Genomic DNA, 23,514 nt, shown 5'->3' on the forward strand with positions numbered 1-23,514 from the left:
TGGCCCCCATTCTCTCTCACCTCCGGTTGTCAGTGGTTCTGGCTTCTGCTGTTTAGTTGTGTCTACAATTTAAATTTTTTAGTCTGCAACCCAAAATCATCAATAATCTAGCCCTTATCCCTCACCCTAACCCTTTTTCTAGCTGTACTTGATCCTTCTCCAAACCTGTCCCGCACATTCGCTCCTCTGTGCTGAGAGGATGGTCCTCCTCTCAGCACCTGTTCCACATGCCCCATCGATGCCTATCAAATGGGATAGAGACCCAATCTTCAAGGCTCTCTTCAAATCTTATCTCCCATGAAGTTATTCTTAAGAATCCCAGCAAAGGAAGCCTGCTCTTCTAAATTCTTGCTGGTCTTACTGTCTACACCCATGCAACACTGGCCACACACACTACCTCCTATTAGAGCTATTTGGGAATATTCCCATGTTCCTGTCTAGATTATGGCTACGTTCCTAAGCAGCTGTCCTGTTGCTGCTCTACCCCCCAAAAAGTAGAGGGTGGTGGTGGCAATAGGGAGGCTTTAACAGTAGGCTTATCTGGGTTCTAATAGGGCCATACAGATGCCCTTAGGTAAGTTATTATTTAAACTCTCTGAGCTTCCTTTCCTCATCTGAAAACACACTTAGCATCTGTCTTACAGGGATTTTATGAGACTTAGAAATAATATATGTAAACCTCAATAAATTACAATAATCATAATTCTAATCGATCTAAAATACTTCTTGGGGTGATTATAAGGAACAAATAAAATAACACATGAGACAGAGCTTTGTAGACTATAAAATTATTATGTTAATTTTTAATAAGCGAGACCTGGACTACATTTTTCTTTTTATATGACATGACCAATATAGACCTCAACGATGCCCCCCATTAATTACCAGCAAGTATATCCTCCAATATCCAGGCACTTTGGCTTTCAGAATATCTGTGCCCAAAACTGTTAGAATGAATGTGCTTAAAAGCCAACCAATAAAACTGGTTGAATTCTATGTCCCAGTTGAGGCTTTTATCTATATAGCACCAAACACTAGTTCAACCTAATGTCTCTATTTTCATGCTTTTCTTTTTTTCATCATGTACACAGAGCATTACTGTTCCCACTGTTCAAGCCCTGAGAAATGCTACCAAAGGAATGAGCCACTGGGGCAGGGTTCCCACCTAAATCACAGCCTCCATCTCAGTACAGCTCTGTACACTTCCCAGCACCATCTTCATCCCTCGGGTTTCTCAACAAAGCTTCCTGCTCCATATGCTGCCAGGCCCAGTCAGAAGAAAGCAAACCCAATTGCAGAGCTACTCACTCTGCAGCCACCAGAGGGTCCCACAGCATTAGCTAGGAAGCAAGGACACACCCTCTCCTAGCACAAATCTCCACCAAGCTTACATTTCCCCAGTGCCTCACAGCAGCTTCCCCTAGCTTCCAGCCCCCAAACAGGATTGCCTGGAACCCCCAGAGCTACTTGCTGGCTAATACTATTGAGGTACCAGTTCATACTAAGTGGCCAGCTTTTCACAAGGGGTTTGTGTCACCACGGCCCCATGGAGTCACATTTCTGTGGGTCTGAGAACTCCTCAGCCACATTCCATTATCCATGAACACAGAGTATCTGGGGCTTAAATAACTTTCTCTTTCATATAGCCCCCAGAATTTCTGTCTGGAACACCACTTCCTCTCAAGTTTTAATAAAGAAAAGGTAACTGCATATGAGACTGGCAGACTACAGCCCATGATGGGCAGGTCTCATCTTGCAGAGTTCTCCCCCAACTCCAAGCGTTCTTGGGGTCCAGACAAGCTGGTGTTCTGTTCTGGACTGATTACTTAACTCAAGGTACAGCATCCTTTTATCTTCCTCCTTTGAAGAGATCTGGAAAATCAGAGTCCCTTATGACTAGAAGATGGAAGAGGAAGGCTAGAATTCCCAGGTTTTTCTTTGTCGACGACCCCAATCCATAACATAAGTAGACCCGCAAACTTGTGACTGATTTTCATTAAGTTTTTTTTAATAAATTTATTTATTTTTGGCTGCTTTGGGTCTTCGTTGCTGCGCGCAGGCTTTCTCTAGCTGCGGCGAGCAGGGGCTACTCTTCATTGCGGTGCATGGGCTTCTCATTGCAGTGGCTTCTCTTGTTGCGGAGCACAGGCTCTAGGCACGCGGGCTTCAGTAGTTTTGGTGCACGGGCTTAGTTGCTCCGTGGCATGTGGGATCTTCCCGGACCAGGGCTTGAACCAGTGTCCCCTGCACTGGCAGGCAGATTCTTAACCACTGTGCCACCAGGGAAGTCCCTCATTAAGGTTTTGTCTGTCTCTTTTTTGAGTGTTTAAAAAGAGGCTGGATATACTTGGGAAAATACTTTAAAATAATTAAAAGACCTTGAGAGGTTGGCTGCTACCTTCAGGATGGCTGCACATAAATCACTTCATATAATCCCCATAATAACCTACCCCCCAGGATAGGAATATGAAGTCCATTTTATGGATGAGGAGACAGAAGGCATGGAGGCTTACTTTCTATGGCACAAAGCAATCATGCAGCAGAGCCAGGTTTCAACACAAGTCTGTCTGGCTCCAACCCACCCTCCACTTATTACTAATAATTATAGTTAACAGGAGTGGGGCACTTACTATGTGCCAGGCACACTGCTAAGTATTTACTCATTTATAGCCACAATATTCCTAGGAGGCAGGTATTCCTTTTGAGTCCATTTTCCAGATGAGAACTGAGGTTTGGAAAGGTTGGTGACATGTCCAAGATCACATAGCTAATGAGCGGCAGAGAAAATATGATTCACTCCCCAAGCCTGTGCTCTTAACCCCTGTGATATGTAGCCAAACTGTCTCTCCGAATGTCCAGTCCCCCTCCACCCTGCTCCCCTTGCTGCAGGCACACTGGTGGTTTTCAATTCCCATCCCAGACCAAGCCCCTCCCCACATCCCAGCCTCTGCATGTGCTTTTCCCTCTACCCAGAAAGCTTCCTCCTGGTCCCTCCCTTATTTGCAACCCTAGTTCCTCTTCTTCCTCTAGGTCTGAGTTCCAATGTCCCCTCTTCAGTGTAGTCTTCCCTGACTCTCTACTTTGATTCCTCTCTCACTCAGATCCTTGTTTTTCCCATCAAGGCACTCATTACAACTTACCCAAAATTTTATTAGTTACATTTTACTTGTATTTTATTTGCCTTTCCCGCTAGAACGAAAGGCCTATGAGGGCAGAAATTTGTCTGTCTTGGTCCCTGACATATCTCCAGTAGCCAGAAGATTCCAGGTATTAATAGGTGCTCTGTAAATATTTGATAGATTATAATCATTAGAATTTGCAGCTCACCAATAGAAGAAAGCAGATGGTTTCCAACCCCAAGCTAAGAGTTCTCTTGTGTTTAAAAAAAAAAAAAAAAAAAGGTTTCAGCTTCTGCTGCTCCAAGAGTTAAGTTAGCACAGCAAGCACAGCCTCGATGGAGTCCTCCCAGTGCCCTAGAAGGAAGTCTGCTCAAAAGTGTTCACCCACAAATCCCACACCAGGGACCTTGGGCCACAGAACAGCCCTGCTTGGCCTCCTTAAAGCTTCTTCTCCACAGGGAGGGATCACACAGAATCTAATCTGCTGCCCAGAAGCTGCTGCATACCAGGGCTGAGCTGGATGCCTCATGGTCATGAGCCAGTTCATTCTTTGCCATCACCCCAGATGACAGGCGTCTATCCCTATTTTACCCATTAGGAGACTCAGGTTCACAGTGGTGAGATGGCTTTTCCAGAGCCACGCAGCTGGTAAGTGGGAGAGTCACTCACTCCCCCTTTAATATTCTTCGGTGGCTCCTTGTCACCTTCAGAAATGAACTCCAAATTCTTTAGCACGTAACACAGCAGGACCCTATAGAACTTTCCTGGGACAGACACTTCACCACCTTGTCCTCTGCCTGCCTCCTTTTTGTAGAAAAGCTGTAGTCTCCCAGGCCGCCCCTGAGTCACAAAAGCCTGGCTCAAGAGTTAAGGACTGAAAGGATGTGAACATGTAGTGGCAAAAATAGCAGTTGGGCCAGGAGAACTGATAAGAATTTAAACAGTAAATTGGCCATATGGCAGTCACAGAATCTTTAGTTCTTATCTGAAGTATATAGATAACAGTATCTGATGCACATTTCCTGAGTTGTTTTACAGATGCTAAAACCCCTACCAAATGGAAGAAGTTAACTACTTGATGACCATGAGCACTGTAGCCCCCAGAGCTACTGGAGCCTGAGGATTGATAATGTTAACCCCTGTGACACCACCCTGTTACCTCACCATCAACCAATCAGAGAATTGTGCAAGAGCTGATCACACACCCTGCGACTCCCCTCCCTCACCTTGCCTTTAAAAATGCTTCCCCAACCTAAATGTCCATCAACAGAGGAATGGATAAAGAAGATGTGGTATATATATACAATGGAATATTACTCAGCCATAAAAAGGAAAGAAATTGGGTCATTTGTAGAGACATGGACGGACCTAGAGACTGTCATACAGAGTGAAGTAAGTCAGAAAGAGAAAAACAAATATCGTATATTAATGCACATATGTGGAATCTAGAAAAATGGTATAGATGATCTTATTTGCAAAGCAGATATAAAGACACAGACGTAGAGAACAAACATATGGACACCAAGGGCGGGAAGAGGGAGTGGGATGAATTGGGAGATTGGGATTGACATCTATACACTATTGATACTTTGTATAAAACAGATAACTAATGAAAACCTACTGTGTAGCTCAGGGAACTCTATTCAATGCTCTGTGGTGACCAAAATGGGAAGGAAATCCAAAAAAAGAGGGGATATTTGTATACATGTAGCTGATTCACTTTGTTGTACAATAGGCTAACACAACATTGTAAAGCAACTATACTCCAATAAAAATAAATTTTAAAAAGTAAAAAATAATAAAAATGCTTCCCTGAAACCTATGGGGGAGTTCAGGTTTTTGAGCATTAGCTGCCCCGGACTCTTTGTCTGGCACCTACGATAAACGCTGCACTTTCCTTCGCCACAACCTGGGGTCAGTAGATTGACTTTACTGTACACTGGCGAGCAGAGCGACGTTTGGTTCAATAACAAGCAGAGTATCCCAGGTGCCCTGGAGAAAGGCACCTCCTCTCGAGACTCATCCCCATCTGAGGCCCTAAAGGACTTAGCACTCTCCCCATGCAGAACTGAGGCAATTCCTGGAATAGACACAATACCTCAGAATTCCATGCCCTGGCACATGCTTTTCCCTCCTATCTGCCCACCCACAGAATGTGGCTACCCCTACTGGTCCTTTAAGATCCCCATAAACAAACAAACAAAAAGGACAGTCCCTGATAGGAATCTATCCTAAGAAAATAAACATGGGCAAAGATGTTTATTCAAAAGTAGTTCTTTTATATACAATTATTATTTATGACAGTAAAAAATTGGTAACAACCTAAATGTTTGAAAAATATGGGAAATGTTTAATAAATTGTATTTCCCTATTTAGGGTGTACTAGTAAAGCCACACTTGGGGGTTTGTTGTTTTGTTTTGTTTTGGGGGTTGCCAGCAAAAAGTCTTGACCAGGCAACTGTAAATTGGTAGTTCTCAAATGAACTGCCACGGAGGACTGTTGTGACTCCTTACTAGGGCTCTGTAATTGGTGAATAAAGTTTCCTTTTGTTACAACTATGATTCAAACCATTAATACAATGCTTTGGAAACCCAGGACTTCGGAAGTCCTGTCCATCTTGTGGAGCTGCAGCCACTAAGATGTGGGAGCCCTCAGAATCTGGCCAGCAGGCCGAAGAAGAGAGTAGAGAAGCCACAGTGTAATTGAATACAGTTTTCCCTTGGTACCCTTGTGGGTACTGGTTCCAGAAACTCCCCCCATACCAAAATCCATGGATGCTCAAGTCCCTTACATAAGATGGTACAGTATCACATAAAATTTACACACATCCTCCGGTATACTTTAAATCATCTCTAGATTACTTGTAATACCCAATAGAATGTAAATACCATGCAAATAGTTGTAAATAGTATGTAAATGCAATGTAAATAGTTGCCAGAAAGGCAAATTCAAGTTTTGTTTTTTGGAACTTTCTGGAATTATTTTTCTGAAGATTTTCGATCCATGGTTGTTTGAATCTGAGGATGAGGAACCCCCAGATATGGACAGCCAACTGTAGTTACTTGTTGAGTGGGGAAAAAAAAAAATTAGTGAGTAAATGAACAATCATGCTCTTGATATTTAGTGATATACAAAGTAATAAAGATAAGGTATTATGGGACAAAAATAGAATACATAATTTTATAATCAGTGTGGTCACAATTTAGGAATTTCACATCAAAAGCAAAAAGAATGAATTTGCTTATTTTTAACAATTTTCAGCACTTCCTAGCTCTTCAGTAAATAACTACCACCCAACCCACCAATGGATTTGATAGCAGTTGTCACAATGGCTATTGTTTGCCAATTCTGGCTGACGCCTGACAACTCTTTGAGGAAAACTGGATGTACTCTGTTGGAGTAGAGAAAGCTTTGGAGTTCTTTCTTCCTATTGGATTGCATCTGGAACTTTTCCTTTGCTGCCCACTTTTTTAGCGAGCAAGTTTGGTGAAAGGTGGGAGAGACAGATCCATTGCCTCAATTAACTTTTTCTGAATTCCCTTTAAGGATCAAATTCAACAATCCCTTCTGGGTTCAATTTTCAAAAAAAAAAAAATCCTCCCTGGACTTCCCTGGTGGCGCAGTGGTTAAGAATCCACCTGCCAATGTCGGGGACGTGGCTTCGAGCCCTGGTCCAGGAAGATCCCACATGCCGTGGAGCAACTAAGCCCGTGCATCACAACTACTGAAGCCTGCGCACCTACAGCCCGTGCTCCACAACAAGAGAAGCCACTGCAATGAGAAGCCTGTGCACTGCAATGAAGAGTAGCTCCTGCTCGCCGCAACTAGAGAAAGCCTGTGCACCCAACGAAGACCCAACACAGCCAAAAATAAATAAATAAATAATTATAAATCCCCCAATTATATATATATTTATTTATATTTATATATGCAATATATGTGCATAAAAAGACTAAAAGGTATGGACAGAAATAATCAAAAAAATCTACAAAAGGAATAAAAAATAGTTGTATTTGAGCCAAACGGAGGATGATATCAAGGGGACACAGATTCAAGAAGCACTTGAATTGTGTTCCACTGGACTACAAATGAGGAGGCTTATAAATGCAAAAACTGCAAAATTACATAAGTTGTTTGTCAAGAATTAAAATTAGATCTGGCAAGAAGTAAGGGTGCTTATTAAGTAAGGGTTGGTTGGTGCCCCAAATGGTTGCACAGTTACAAAGGAAGACCTTAAGACCATGAGGTTGCAGCTGGCAGCTGCTAGCAGATACTGGGTTTTTTGTTTGTTTTGTTTGTTTGTTTTTTAGCCACGCTGCACAGCATGCTGGATCTTAGTTCCCTGACCAGGGATGGAACCGGCGCCACCTGCAGTGGAAGCGAGGAGTCTTAACCACTGGACCACCAGGGAAGTCCCTAGCAGATACTGTTTTGAGAGGGGCTGGTGGTGTTCTTGAGTCTGATACAGTTCAGAAAATTCAAGTTCTTAACGATGTAGGAACTATCTGAAATCACATTCACAATGGCCACCCAACTCCATTTAGGATGCCTGAGCCACACTTACTCCATTTTCATTTTTTAAATGCATGCTTTTCTTTAATGATTAAAGCAGATGTACAATGCATGTTTGGCCACAAAATAGGCTGTTCTAGTTAGCATAAAGTTTAAGTGAAATCATGTATAAGCCAAAATGGCTTCTCCATACCTCAAAATGTAAAAACTTTTTCCATCAAAGGAAATATATAAAAGTATGTCTCTTTGGTCCATGAGTTTACAAATAATCCTATTTTCCTTTTTATACATTGGTATATTTTCCAAACCTTCTACAATAAGAATGTAATCTTTTTTACAATCAGATTTAAAAGTCATGGTAGAAGGAAACAATAGCAAAGATCAATAAAACTAAAAGCTGGTTCTTTGAGAAGATAAACAAAATAGATAAACCACTAGCCAGACTCATCAAGAAAAAAAGGGAGAAGACTCAAATCAATAGAATTAGAAATGAAAAAGGAGAAGTAACAACTGACACTGCAGAAATAAAAAAAAATCATGAGAGATTACTACAAGCAACTATATGCCAATAAAATGGACAATCTGGAAGAAATGGACAAATTCTTAGAAATGCACAACCTGCCAAGACTGAATCAGGAAGAAATAGAAAATATGAACAGACCAATCACAAGCACTGAAATTGAAACTGTGATTAAAAATCTTCCAACAAACAAAAGCCCAGGACCAGACGGCTTCACAGGCAAATTCTATCAAACATTTAGAGAAGAGCTAACACCTATCCTTCTCAAACTCTTCCAAAATATAGCAGAGGGAGGAACACTCCCAAATTCCTTCTACGAGGCCACCATCCCCTTGATACCAAAACCAGACAAGGATGTCACAAAGAAAGAAAACTACAGGCCAATATCACTGATGAACATAGACGCAAAAATCCTCAACAAAATACTAGCAAACAGAATCCAACAGCACATTAAAAGGATCATACACCACGATCAAGTGGGGTTTATTCCAGGAATGCAAGGATTCTTCAATATACGCAAATCTATCAATGTGATAAACCATATTAACAAATTGAAGGAGAAAAACCATATCATCATCTCAATAGATGCAGAGAAAGCTTTTGACAAAATTCAACACCCATTTATGATAAAAACCCTGCAGAAAGTAGGCATAGAGGGAACTTTCCTCAACATAATAGAGGCTATATATGACAAACCCACAGCCAACATCATCCTCAATGGTGAAAACCTGAAAGCATTTCCACTAAGATCAGGAACAAGACAAGGTTGCCCACTCTCACCACTCTTATTCAACATAGTTTTGGAAGTTTTAGCCACAGCAATCAGAGAAGAAAAGGAAATAAAAGGAATCCAAATCGGAAAAGAAGAAGTAAAGCTGTCACTGTTTGCAGATGACATGATAATATACATAGAGAATCCTGAAGATGCTACCAGAAAACTACTAGAGCTAATCAATGAATTTGGTAAAGTAGCAGGATACAAAATTAGTGCACAGAAATCTCTGGCATTCCTATACACTAATGATGAAAAGTCTGAAAGTGAAATCAAGAAAACACTCCCATTTACCATTGCAACAAAAAGAATAAAATATCTAGGAATAAACCTACCTAAGGAGACAAAAGACCTGTATGCAGAAAATTATAAGACACTGATGAAAGAAATTAAAGATGATACAAATAGATGGAGAGATATACCATGTTCTTGGATTGGAAGAATCAACACTGTGAAAATGACTCTACTACCCAAAGCAATCTATAGATTCAATGCAATCCCTATCAAACTACCACTGGCATTTTGCACAGAACTAGAACAAAAAATTTCACAATTTGTATGGAAACACAAAAGACCCCGAACAGCGAAAGCAATCTTGAGAACGAAAAACGGAGCTGGAGGAATCAGGCTCCCTGACTTCAGACTATACTACAAAGCTACAGTAATCAAGAGAGTATGGTACTGGCACAAAAACAGAAAGATAGATCAATGGAACAGGATAGAAAGCCCAGAGATAAACCCACGCACATATGGACACCTTATCTTTGATAAAGGTGGCAGGAGTGTACAGTGGAGAAAGGACAGCCTCTTCAATAAGTGGTGCTGGGAAAACTGGACAGATACATGTAAAAGTATAAGATTAGATCACTCCCTAACACCATACACAAAAATAAGCTCAAAATGGATTAAAGACCTAAATGTAAGGCCAGAAACTATCAAACTCTTAGAGGAAAACATAGGCAGAATACTCTGTGACATAAATCACAGCAAAATCCTTTCTGACCCACCTCCTAGAGAAATGGAAATAAAAACAAAAATAAACAAATGGGACCTAATGAAACTTCAAAGCTTTTGCACAGCAAAGGAAACCATAAACAAGACCAAAAGACAACCCTCAGAATGGGAGAAAATATTTGCAAATGAAGCAACTGACAAAGGATTAATCTCCAAAATTTACAAGCAGCTCATGCAGCTCAATAACAAAAAAACAAACAACCCAATCCAAAATTGGGCAGAAGACCTAAATAGACATTTCTCCAAAGAAGATATACAGACTGCCAACAAACACATGAAAGAATGCTCAACATCATTAATCATTAGAGAAATGCAAATCAAAACTACCATGAGATATCATCTCACACCAGTCAGAATGGCCATCATCAAAAAATCTAGAAACAATAAATGCTGGAGAGGGTGTGGAGAAAAGGGAACACTCTTGCACTGCTGGTGGGAATGTGAATTGGTTCAGCCGCTATGGAGAACAGTATGGAGGTTCCTTAAAATACTACAAATAGAACTACCATATGACCCAGCAATCTCACTACTGGGCATATACCCTGAGCAAACCATAATTCAAAAAGAGTCATGTACCAAAATGTTCATTGCAGCTCTATTTACAATAGCCCGGAGATGGAAACAACCTAGGTGCCCATCATCAGATGAACGGATAAAGAAGATGTGGCACATATATACAGTGGAATATTACTCAGCCATAAGAAACGAAATTGAGCTATTTGTAATGAGGTGGATAGACCTAGAGTCTGTCATACAGAGTGAAGTAAGTCAGAAAGAAAAAGACAAATACTGTATGCTAACACATATATATGGAATTTAAGAAAAAAAGAATGTCATGAAGAACCTAGGGGTAAGATAGGAATAAAGACACAGACCTACTGGAGAACGGACTTGAGGATATGGGGAGGGGGAAGGGTGAGCTGTGACAGGGCGAGAGAGAGTCATGGACATATATACACTAACAAACGTAAGGTAGATAGCTAGTGGGAAGCAGCCGCATGGCACAGGGATATCGGCTCAGTGCTTTGTGACCGCCTGGAGGGGTGGGATAGGGAGGATGGGAGGGAGGGAGACGCAAGAGGGAAGAGATATGGGAACATATGTATATGTATAACATTCACTTTGTTATAAAGCAGAAACTAACACACCATTGTAAAGCAATTATACCCCAATAAAGGTGTTAAAAAAAAAGTCATGGTAAACGTTATTATTATTTTAAGAACGTCTATCAAATGTTTCTCCTCCAGGAATTGTTCTGCGACCATTCCATGGGGACTTGGAGGCCCCTCCTCAATGTTCTCACAGTGTCCCTTCGTGTCCTCTACCATTCACTGAGCTCACTGGATTTTAGCCATTTGCTAATCTATCTTCCAACAAGATTTGAAGCTCTTTGAGAGACAGGACTGATTCTTTGATTTCTGAATCTCTCCAGGCCCTAGCACATACATTAAGCATTCCTAAATGTTTGTGAATCAAATGAAGAAATCAAATAAGGAGTCTATAGTATACGGAACTCAGGTATTCTCATTCTAAACCCAGTTGCATATTTCCTGGAACTAAAGGGATCTAGAATTTTCTCCATTCTTGACTGTAACCTAGGGCCTAGCAAGAATTTAGGAAGTCTATGTTTTTTGCAGGAGTGCCCCCCTGAACATTCAGCACCAGTGTTGCAGGAATCCAGCAGAGTGAGAGCAGAAATCCAAGTTTTTTCCTGGCAAGAGCCAAGATTAGTCACTTAGAGGCACTTGGAGGATTCCCCGAGTTTGCTCATTCCTTTGGGATCACTCACTCCTCCCAGGACCTCCCCTGGGAACAAAGGAAAACCCAAGACTTGGGACTGGGCCCTTTTCCAACAACAGCTGCTAGTAGTTTGCATTTAACCCTAAACCACAATTAAAATAAAAGGGGGGGTACTTTCCTGGTGGCGCAGTGGATAAGTCTCCGTGCTCCCAGTACAGGGGGCCAGGTTGGATTCCTGATCAGGGAACTAGATCCCACATGCATGCCGCAACTAACAGTATGCGTGCCACAACTAAGGAGCCCTCCTGCTGCAACTGAGACCTGGTGCAACCAAATAAATAAATATTTTTTTTAAAAAGGGCAGGGGGAATAGCGTCAGCTAGGAAACACTTAGGTTTTCTCTAAATTTCTTCTAAAGAGTTTGAGGACCAAACAGGCCAATTTCAGGACAAAAAAAGGAGACCCTGAAACAGGTTTTAACAATATCAACTACGACAGAAGCCATTCACACTAAGAGGGGTAAATCTCCAGTTCAACAAAGGGTTTGTAACGCCCTCGAGCTGACTAGCCACCAAATGGCAACCACCCCCCTCCACTCCGCGAGCAGGCGCCGGCAGGGAACCCGCCTTCTCTGAGAGCTGCCCGTGGACTGGGGGCCCAGGCCTTGGAGACCCTCCCAACTGACCTCCTAGGGCCTTATCTGAAATCAACCAAGTCTGACGCCCTCGCGGTCGTTAGGACTCCACGAGCCCCTCCCTGCAGTATCATCTAGAAAATAATTCCTAGACCTGTAGGTTACGGACGAGCGTTTACAATCTGGTTCTGGGCCAGCGCGCCCCACCCGCAGAATGGCTGGATTCTTGGATTTGCACACTCATTCGCTCTCTAAAACCAAACCCGAGAGGAAGGGCATGGCCAAGGGTGGGGATGTCCTACAATATTCCAGAGCATTTGAGTAGGAAGAGAAGTTTACAGTATTGCTCTCACTGGGGGCGGTGTGCAGCCCTGGAGCGAGGCTCCTCCGCACAGCGAAAGAAGGGTGTGTGAGCTGCGCCCAGGGTGTGAGTGTTGGGTGCGGGGGCAGGAAGAAGAGGGAGGAGAAGGGGTGGGGTGAGCGGAGGCCCTGACACCGGCCCAGGCTCCTCCTGCCTCCCCCGCTCCCCGCCCCCACTTACTAAGGCGCCCAGCCCGCGGCGCTCTGCTCACTGGCCGCGCGTCCCCGCCAGCCGAGCGCCCCCGCCAGCCGAACACCCCCGACTGCCAAACGTCCCCGCCGCGCCTCCTGCCACGGTGAGTTCCGCCCGCCGGTCCCGGGCGGTCCCCAGCCCCAGACCCCGCGCCCGTGGAAACCCCCGCATCGGCGGCTCTGGCTCGCCCAGCTGGCTTCGCCGGGTGTCCCGGGTGCCGGGGGGCCTGGTCGAGGATCAGCTGGAGATGGGGAGGCATCTGGGCCACACCCTGGCTTGGCGAGCAGCGCCCCCGACCCGCCCCGGCGCGACCCCCCAGATCCTCGCGGGGGGGGCGGGAGGGAGCCCTTGTCCTTCACTACTGTACCTCCGTTTTGGTTGCCCCGGGGTCTGCTCTCGCCTACCTTTCGGTTCATCTTTTTTTACACCCACTTTCCTACCTTTCGACTAGTCTCCCCAATTACCCGAACCCCCGCTTCTGGCCCCCTGTCCTGGCCGGCGTATTTCTTTGTGTGCTCCGGCTGCAGGCTGACCTCTGTCCAGATGTTCGTTGCCACCTCCTAGATGGACGGCCCGTGCAGGCTTGGGGAGGGCTGGCGGTTTCCCTACCCAAAGGACACCCCTCAGCCCCTCTCCCCGATGCTTCAGGTTGGGCTTCCTGTTGTTTGTCTGCTAGACGGGAAGGTTCTTACTGCCGACCGAGGGAGGAAAGTCTATTCGTTTTCTTTATAACGCAGTTTTGCTGAGTGGTGGGGGTAAGAGGGGGAGGGAAGCCCATGTGAAACCTGTGTGAAGTGATTTTTGTACTGAAAGGGATCCCTTCTTGCTGTCTTAAACAAGTGGAACTATACAGAGATAGAGGAAGAGCAGGCTTAATGAAGGATCTTCTAACCCAGACTAATCTGTCCCAGTGCAATGAGCTGTTGGTACCTGGTCACAATTTGAGCCTGGCCAGAGGAGGGGCGCTTCCCCCAGGCCTGGATACCACACTCTCTAGCCGCGGCCGGACTCCACCTAACTGAAACCCGGAATCTGCCTTGTTGGGCCGGGATGGTGGGGAAAGCAGAGCAGCAAGCCCCGTGCCAGGCGCAGCCGAGCCCTGGGCCAGACTCTGGAATACATTAAGCCCACCCCCTTCGCTGGGAGCTTTCTGCAGGGCGTGGTTAGCACAAAGGGCTCCCGGATTCTCCTAGTGGAGGCCTGTGACTCAGTTGTGAGGCCATGTGGGTGAGGCCCGGATGGTTCCAGATTCTCTCTGCAGATGGTTCAGACAGAACACTCCCTGAAGGAAAAGGGGAACTGTGCCATCTTAGAGGGCATTTTCCAAGAGGAAGTGAGTCACACCAGGACTTGGCCCGCAACCTGAAGGAGAGGTTTCTTGACTGAACTGTGGGTGAAGACAGCAGTTAGACTGGTAGGGCCGTGGCAGAACTGCTGCTGGGTTATCGGCCAGTATGCCTGCTGGCAGGCTGCCCCAGCTTTATTTGGGAGGTAGCTCTTCCCGTTAAGAGGTTTGCAGTTGCTGCAGATGCTTTTTCCCCTGCAGCCTGAGTTTCAACCTGCAGCAGTGGATTTTTATATCCTGCACCTCAGGTGAGGCCAGGCGCAACACTCTGTCAATGATCTTTGCCTCCAACGTGTTTCAGCAAATTGCAAAAGGTAATGACAGGCATTAGGGCAGGAATGAGTTCATATAACTCATTTGGAATTTCTTCATCAGCCCTGCCCCCACAGATTCCTCTCCAGTTTCTATTTAATCATCTCTTCCAAATGATGTATTCCTTCCTTGACAGCCAGAAGCTACTTTCTTCACTGGGTCCTTGATACAGCACTTGGAGATTATTTTGGTTCTTCAAATTTTCCTGAGGGTCTACTGAGCATAGCGCCCTGACTTCTAGGTGATGGTCTTCCCTGGCTTTTCCTGCATACAACATCAGATGGCCACTTTTCCTTCCATGTCTGGCCCCTGTCAAGCCTCTCCAGCAGCCACTCCAGTGAGGTCAGGCCTTGCGCTAGGTGGAGCTGAAACTGAGTGCCTCCTTGCTTTCCATGGACAGCTCCAAAAATGTGAATTTTTTAGAGCACTACCCACTTGGTATGGCCTTGATCCAGTCTAGTCTTTTAAAGTTGAGGGAAACAATGGAATCCTTTCAGAGTTATAATGTGCAGATTAGCACTCAGAGTGCTGGGAAAGCTAGACTGATCTTTTTATTAGGATCTTTCATAAGCTTCTCATTTTCCCGGGACTCAACAATTTAGGAATCTCACATCAAAAGCAAAAAGAATGAATTTGCTTATTTTTAACAATTTTCAGCACTTCCTAGCCCTTCAGTGGTTTTAATAGCAGTTGTCACAGTAGCTATTGTTTGCCAGTTCTGGTGATGCCTGACAACTCTTCAAGGAAAACTGGATGTACTCTTTTAGGGTAGAGATGGCTTCAGAGTTCTCCTATTGAATTGCATCTGGAGCTTTTCTTTTGCTGCTCACTTTTTTTAGTGGGAAAGTTTTACGTTTGGTGAAAGGGGAGAGACAGCCTGGATCAGATTCATTGCTTCCACTCACTTCTTCTGAATTCCTTTTAGAGATCAAATCAAGAATGCCTTCTGGGTTCAATTCCCCATCCCACCCCGCCAATTTTTTTCTTTTTAAATTCCTCAAAGCAAAAGGAAGGAAACCTAAAACACATTTTAGATAACAGATGTTTGTTTTTACCGACATTCTGCCAGTTGTTTTCTGGGTGGGCTGTAAGAAAAGTAGGGTATGGACAAGACACAAAAGAGCAAAGTAGATCAGACTTCTTGCTCTTTGGAAGTCTCCTTTTTGAAATTATGGCCTGGATCTGGGCATGGGTCCAGAGCAAACATTTGGTATTACTTAGGAGCAGACACTTTTCTAAGGAGGCCTCCTACTTCCCTGCTACTCCCAGAAGGATCAAAATTTACATTATTGTCAATTTCCTTCTTACTGATTCATTGAGCAGGCTCTGAGGACAGGGTGCTAGCTTATGCGACCCTGCTACTGGAGCCCACAGTTTAGTGCGGAAAGAAACAAACACAGTTAATTAGAATTCAGGACATATTTTAAAATAGTATGACCTTAGCTGGTGAACTCCCCAGAGGCAAGCATCACGGGACAGAGGTGGTGGAGAGCACATCCACGTGTGCCTAACACCGTGACAGGGTCATGCAAAGTAGGTGCTTGGTGAAGGAACAGAAAAAATGGAAAATTGAATTCCCACCACTGTAAATTTGTAAAGCCCAGAATTCTTTTCGGAAGAGAAAACTACACAAAGAAAGACACGTGAGCTTCCACTCTTCAGACCTGTGTAGGAGATACACAGACATCAGAATAAAATGATTCAATAAAAGGTGAGTGAATGATGAATTAGTTAGAGCCTGTGGAGCTCACAGTGAGAGAGCAGTAAAGTGGGATAAACCAAAACTCAAGAAAACGGTAAGAGTGAGAAGAGAAAGAAAAGTCGGGTCGTGTTGGGTGACCAGACCTGTTTAGCAGGACACACCGTTTTCTCCTCCGCTATGGAATGTACTCTGCTATGGAATGTACTCTGCGGTTCATTCATAGGCCGCCCCTTTCCTGGCCCTTCCCAGCCCTCACCTCCTCCCACAGAGCTCCCAGCCTCAAGGGTTTCAACCCAGACCCGGTAATCACACCTGCACCTCAGCTCCAGCCAAGGGAATTGTTTGATTGATTCATTCACTCATTAGCAAACACTAAACCACTATTTAGTTGTTAGTGGATAGAACTGAATAATTCACAGTTTTTAACCTAAAGGAACTTAAATCTAAGATAGAGAGACGGGCAAATGATTGGATGGAGTGTTTCAGGTGCTGGAGTAGGCTGTCTGGGGAACAGAGGGGAAGCTGCGGCCTCTCAACCCCAGGCCCAAGGCTATCCATTGGAAGTGTTTCCGAGCCAGAAGCTATAGAGTCCCGGGGTGGGACTCTTCTGGGGCGGTGGAAACGGCGAACTCAAGTCCCTGAACTGCTTGCTGCTTTAGCAACCAATGGTCAGTGCTTCCGTCAGCCCAGGCCGGGCAAGCCCCGCCCAAAATGGGAGGGCCAGGCAGGCTGACTCAGTAGGTCAACCGCTGCACTCTGGAAGAGCTGTATGATTCATCCACTAGCCGAAAGAACAGTATTAATCACATCTTCCCCTTTTCCTTCATCTTACTTTAAAACCAGTGTACTTGCTTCACCTTCAAAACGGAATAACTTGCTCGTAGCCCAGGTCAGTGCCCTCAGGGGCCCTGGTTACTGATGAGAGGGTGGTCATCTCTGGTTTTCAAAGCTGTTTTCACTTTCACAACCTTAGATCTCCTGAGTAGCCCCTGATCTACATTCTTATTGCAGAACAAACAGGGAGTCTGTGCTGACTGCTGTGTCCACAGCCCATGTGCTGAGTAAACAGCAGAGGGAGATCCAGTGGGGCAGGAAAGCTCTGTAACTTCATAATGAGCATAGACAATCCCGGGGTGGGTTTGGAGTGACCTGAGTGCTCACTAGAGGAAGACTGGCCTCACTCTCTTGAAGAAGGTATTCAGGGGTGGCCAGGACTTCCTCAGCTTACAAGTTGTATTTCTTAGAGGTTCCTAAATTAGCTTGTTTCCTATTTTAGGGGTCCTTACCCTGCTGTATTCCCTTTCTTACTTCTCTGGCTTTGCAGTGCATTTTCCTTCTGCTCTGCCCTGTGAAGAATGTGAACTAGGTGTCCCACAGCCAGTTCCAGTATCTGGGATCTTTGGGCATTTGTTGTGAAGTGCTCTGCCACTTGAGCTTGGGCACGGGTATTTTTAAACCTCTGTGGTGGCTGACTCCTTTCCTGAGATATTTCAGAACTGGGGTGGGATGCCACAGCCTTCTCCCATAGGTGACTCATTCAGTTCAGTTCTCTTATGTTGCTGGACTTCCAGCGCCAATCCAGGCAAGGCTGACTCCCTCTAAGCCCACTGCCATCTGAAGCCAGATCCTGGCTGTGTCAGGAGAGAGGGGAAAGGGTGTGGTTCCCCTGGAATTCATCCCACAGTGGACCTTGAATTGGCTGCTCTCTCCAAGAGAACTGCTTTCCAGATGAATCATGCCAGATTCTGGTTTATAGCATTCTCTAGAGTATAGCATTCTTTGGCATGCTGATTTCTGTACTTTTCTGGGGATTAAGGGGTAGAACTTTTGACTCTTAAAGTGTAATTTTTCAATCCTCATGTTTACCAGCTCCACCTTCTCTGTAACAGACAGCATTTACGGATCTGTGTTGAGTATGCATGTGTCAGCGGAAGGAACCAGACTGAAAGCATGTCTCCGGTTCCTACTGAGACTCTTCAGGGGAAGTTGCCAGCCTCTCCTTCAATCTCTGCTCTAAACTTATTCTTGACGGGTTTTTTTGTGGTTTTTTTTTTTTTTTTTGAGTGGTATATTACAGTCTCAATTCAAATTCACCTGTTTCCTATCCAGTAGTGATTTTAGGTGGTGTTAGCCAAAGCTATTCCATTCTGGCTAAAGCATGCCCTCCAGTTAAGCAAAATTCACTGGGCTCCTATTAAGTACCAGGCATTGGGTCTTGATGAGACATATGCCCCTAGATTATTATACCTGAATATAATGATCTGACACATCCTTTCCTTTCTTTTTTTTAAAATTAAATTTATTTATTTATTTATTTATTGGCTGTGTTGGGTCTTCACTGCTGCGGGTGGGCTTTCTCTAGTTGCAGTGAGCGGGGCTACTCTTCGTTGCAGTGCATGGGCTCCCCGCTGCGGTGGCTTCTCTTGTTGCGGAGCACGGGCTCTAGGTGTGTGGGCTTCAGTACTTGTGGCACACAGTCTCAGTAGTTGTGGCAAACAGGCTTAGTTGCTCCACGGCATGTGGGATCTTCCCAGACCAGGGTTCGAACCCGCGTCCCCTGCATTGGTAGGCAGATTCTTAACCACTGCACTACCAGGGACATCCCTTACCTTTGTTTTAAACTATTCACAATGAAAAGCTCTTCCTTTCCCACTGCACCCCAGACTGTGAGAGTAGCTCTTTTGTCTAGTGCTGCCAAAAGTATATTAGATCCCCAAAGGAATTACGATATACTATTACTTGTTCCTTCTCAAGGAAGTAGATAACGGGCTTTGGGTAGCTTTTATTTGGGTAGGGCAACAGCATGTTACTACCAAAGATGCAAATGTCTTTGTTACAATCACTAACAAGTTCAGAACTTTAGTGAAGAATACATGGAATTCCCTGGCAGTCCAGTGGTTAGGACTCAGCACTTTCATTGCAGTGGCCTGTGTTCAGTTCCGGTCGGGGAACTAAGATCCCGCAAGCCACGCAGTGAGGCCAATACATGCTCAGGAGACAAAATTCATTTTTAAGCAGATTTCTAAACCCTAGAATGACTGAACAAGGTTACCTAGTTAAGCTTGGAGAGTTGAAGTTTTTATATTAACCAGGCTTGATTGTGTGGGTTGTTGGTATTCAGCCATATCCATATTGAAGAGTCCCATTTACCAGCACTAAGAGAAGCAGAGAAACGTCTGTTCTTTCAGTAGGTGCTTTGTCAGTTAAAAGGAGGGGCACTGATCTTGCTTTTCCAAATAATTAGTGTTTTTATTCTTCATTAGGTGATTTATGCAAAATTAGCAGACAACTAGATAAATCCCTTATTCAGAGCACCAATACCTAAACTGCCTATTTCCATCAGCAGGAGGCATAAAACCTGAGTGAACTGGTCCTTATATTCATTGAATTTTACAGCTGAAAAGGATTGAATGAATGAGCTTATCACCCTCTTCCAATCATTCTCAAAAGACTGGTAATTCATGTCGCTTAAAAGTTAATGTAAATTGTTTCTTTACATCCTTTAATAGGTTCCAACAGACCTCACCAAAATGCCCTCTCAAATGGAACATGCCATGGAAACCATGATGTTCACATTTCACAAGTTTGCTGGGGATAAAGGCTACTTAACAAAGGAGGACCTGAGAGTACTCATGGAAAAGGAGTTCCCTGGATTTTTGGAAGTAAGTGTTGAAAGGCTCAGAAAGAACCAGAACCAGATGTAAAAATCAATGCTTCTGGGCCCTAGTTCCTTTCCCTTCCTCTTTCCAGCCCTTCCCTGTGGAAGTCACTACTAGAAAGATGTTTTCATTCATTTACTTATTAAACATTATTGAATGCCTACTGTTTGTAAGATACTAGGGGAGGAAACAGAAGGTAAAGAAGACACAGGCCCTGCCCTCAAGGAGCTTACAGTTTGGAAGTGAAATGAGACTACACACAAATCACCATAATGCGAGGTGTTAGAAGGAATCCATATGGAGTCATCTGTGTCCATTGAGACAGAGTTGCAGGAAAGAAGGCCTTTCACCAGAGTAATCAACCAGGTTGCCTTGTTGCCCTCAGGTCCATAAACCTGGCACTGGAGGTACCACATCCTGGTCACATCCACTTTGAGCAACTTGAATCTCCCTTCTTAAATTAAATCCCTTTAGATAAAGGCTTTAAAATTTTTTTCCAACACTGCTCTAAAACAACGGTGTCAAGTATCTGCTGAATGAGTGCCAAGCGGCACTCCAGAAATAACTTCTTTTCACATTGAAAATGCAATGAGACAGGAGCACAGTTTGAGTTTATGCCTCACCTTTGACAGATCGAGGGGTCCGTGAAGACCAGAAGAGGATCTGCCATGAGCTCAGATACATCACTCAGGACATTAGGCAACAAGGCACAGTTGCCCTTTTACATCATAGGCCCTCAAGAGACGGCTGTTGCGTTTCACTGAAGGTGAAACATCGCCTAACAAAATATTAGATTGAAATGCAGGCCCTTCTCTCCCTGCCACAACCAGAGTCATTTGAAGGGATCAGTACTGTGTTTGGTGTGCATTGGCCTCTAAAGGGTGAAGGGAGGAGATGGTAAAAGACAGGGTTCTGCCTCTTGTCATCTGCCTGGTAAACAGCATTAATCAAGCCCCTGACTCCTGACTCATTAAACATAGGGTTTTGTAGTACATGATGATTTACATGTTATCAATACCAGTCAGATAAACAGATATAAAAAGCTTAACTAGTACTCAGAGCTGCAGTTACCACAATTCTATCCCAGAATGAGTTAGAGGATACTGTTGTTCTGCTTTTGTACAGTTCTGTGATAGAGCCCCAGACCAGGACCCTAACTGGGAAGGTTGCTTCAGCTTTCTGTGCCTCAGTTCCTGCCTCTGGAAAATGAGAGGCTGGACATGATTCTCTCCAAGACCACTTTCACTTTCTGTGATCCTTCCAGGCAAGCATAAAATTCAAGGACAAAATGTGCTCATTGTAAACCTGCCCATCACACAAACAAAGGCGCTCTCGGTCTACTTCTGAACACTCATTAATTGTGTTGTTGCATAAGTTAGAAGCCAGGATGATATCACATGAGACGAAGATCCTTCCTCCCTAAAGGCTTTGTGGCTTGGTAAACATAAAGTGTTCAGTAACGAGTACTGAACATGGCAGTATAATTTATTCTAAGCATGGGGTCATAATTCCAAGCACACCCACACTCGCTGCATTCACAGATCGTTTTGTTTCTAAAGTTGACCCCTTACGTCATCCAAATTTCATTCCTGACCACGGCCAGGAAGCTGGGGTTAAGGCCAGAATTAACTGAAACCCACCAAAAGCAGAGGTAGCTGCATAGACAGGTTATAGTTGATTGCTTAGGGCGTGTAGGAAATGCTGCTGCTTTACCTTAAGGGATTTCTGAGTGCAGTTTGTAAACATCCAGCACACTTGAGACACTGAGTATCAGTTCCATCACTCATTTATACAATCAATGAAATTCATAAATATTTTACCTGAGTCCTTTAATACCTGTAAAGGGGCATATTTCCCTCTGGTTGATGGCATGGACTCTACAGGAGAAACCACACTTTCCCACTTCTAAGCATCATCACTACGAAAAGGAATGATCAAGCCAATCACCTTGAAAACAGAGTAAAAGAAAAAACAAAGGGGATCTTACCTGCTCATCTTAGTTCCATATATTCATGCTAGGCATTGAGAATCATGGGGAGTTTTATAACTCCATCACACATACTGCTTTTGAAGTACATCCAGTATAAAACAAAGAGTACATCCAGCAAAGAGTATAGGATGGCATAGATTGACCAACTTATTAAAAACAGAAGCAATCTTAGAAACACTCTAGTCCAACCTCAATTCTTAGTTGTTAAACGAAGGCCCACCAAGCTGTGTGACTTACTCTAGGTCACCTGACTAATATGATATGAAGCCACCCTAGACTGGCCTCAGCTGTGCCAAGAAATGAGGACCATCTGCCTGAACTCTTTACACCTAACACACCCCGGGGCATCATTAACACCTCTTTAAAATCCATAGGACAATGATCTGAAATTTACTCCCTAAATAATCACATGAGGTCTTTCATAGGAGTTTCCTTCTTTAAGGACTTGACCATGCTATCAGGAATGAAAGCTTGTCAAGAGAATATAAGTTTAAACTAAAAAATGGGGGAATTTGGGCTGGTTCTCAGAATTTTGTGATTTTGAAAATTGTAACAGTTGGACTGTAAGTAAAGCATGTCAGAAGGCCATGCTGGTTTCTAAGTGGACTGAGAGTTCAGAGTCGTGAGTCTCCCTTCTCTGGCACTGAATCTCCTCTTTCTAGAAATAGGCTGTTTCTAGTCCCTGAGTTATATAAAAGAGTGGAGTTATATAAAAGAGTGCCATGGAAACCTCTTTCCTAGCTTGAAATAAATATGAATTTACTGAAATGCTCCCTCAAAGCAGAAAAATACATTTAGACGACCTCCAAAGATCACTATGACCTAAAGCAAGAACTCAAATAATTAGGAGATTATATATATAGCTGTCAGCAGTACAAATCAAAGAAGCTCGTCATTGCAACCATTGACTCGTATTTCTTGCCTCTGTCTTTTTTTTTTCAGAATCAAAAAGACCCTCTGGCTGTGGACAAAATAATGAAGGACCTGGACCAGTGCCGAGACGGCAAAGTGGGCTTCCAGAGCTTCTTTTCACTAATCGCTGGGCTCACCATCGCGTGCAATGACTATTTTGTAGTACACATGAAGAAGGGAAAGAAGTAGGCAGCATTGAGCAATTACTCCCACCCTGATAAGAATTCTCATAAAGGGTCACTTAAGGAATCTGCCCCACAGCTACCCCTGTATAAGGATTTCCTGAGCAGATGGGGACCCTTAGAAAATGTACAAATAAAATCCAGCTCCACCTTGAGAAGCAAAGAAAGAAAAGTCAATTAAAGTCAGATAAGCTTTTGATTTTTATATTGCTTGCATCCCCTTGCCCTCAATAAACAAATTCCTTTTTTAGTTCTGAATTTGAGACAGAATCTTTGTTCTTCTTCAGAAATGTTTGTTCCCTGCTTCATTCACAAAGAGCCCACGTGCCCTTAAGCATCTAGCGCAAGGCAGAGCTCTTCCCACAGAACCTGCAAAATGGGAAAGCACTCTCCACTCAGGCTTGGAGTCTAACTTCTCAAATTGATCTGCCCTGTAGCTGTTCCTAGCTGAAGGACAACTCCAAGGATTAAAAGAAGGCACTTCAGGGTATATTCCACCTTTATAATTCCTGAGCATAGTCCTGCCCAGTTAAATCAGTGCCTTTCC

At 44.0% G+C, this 23,514-nt stretch overlaps 1 protein-coding gene across 1 annotated transcript; it reads left to right on the forward strand.

Moving 5' to 3' along the window:
- The first annotated feature begins 12,837 nt into the window (after positions 1-12,837).
- S100A10 (S100 calcium binding protein A10) lies at positions 12,838-23,225 on the forward strand. The gene is made up of 3 exons (XM_022564119.3): positions 12,838-12,968; positions 19,734-19,886; positions 22,816-23,225. The coding sequence occupies exons 2-3, from the start codon at positions 19,755-19,757 to the stop codon at positions 22,972-22,974; spliced, it is 291 nt and encodes a 96-aa protein (XP_022419827.1). The 5' UTR covers positions 12,838-12,968; positions 19,734-19,754; the 3' UTR covers positions 22,975-23,225.
- Positions 23,226-23,514: the final 289 nt, after the last annotated feature.

Source organism: Delphinapterus leucas, chromosome 1 (assembly GCF_059928025.1).
Source record: "Delphinapterus leucas isolate spDelLeu-1000000601 "Yukka" chromosome 1, BTC_Dleu_Yukka2, whole genome shotgun sequence".
Taxonomy (NCBI): domain Eukaryota; kingdom Metazoa; phylum Chordata; class Mammalia; order Artiodactyla; family Monodontidae; genus Delphinapterus; species Delphinapterus leucas.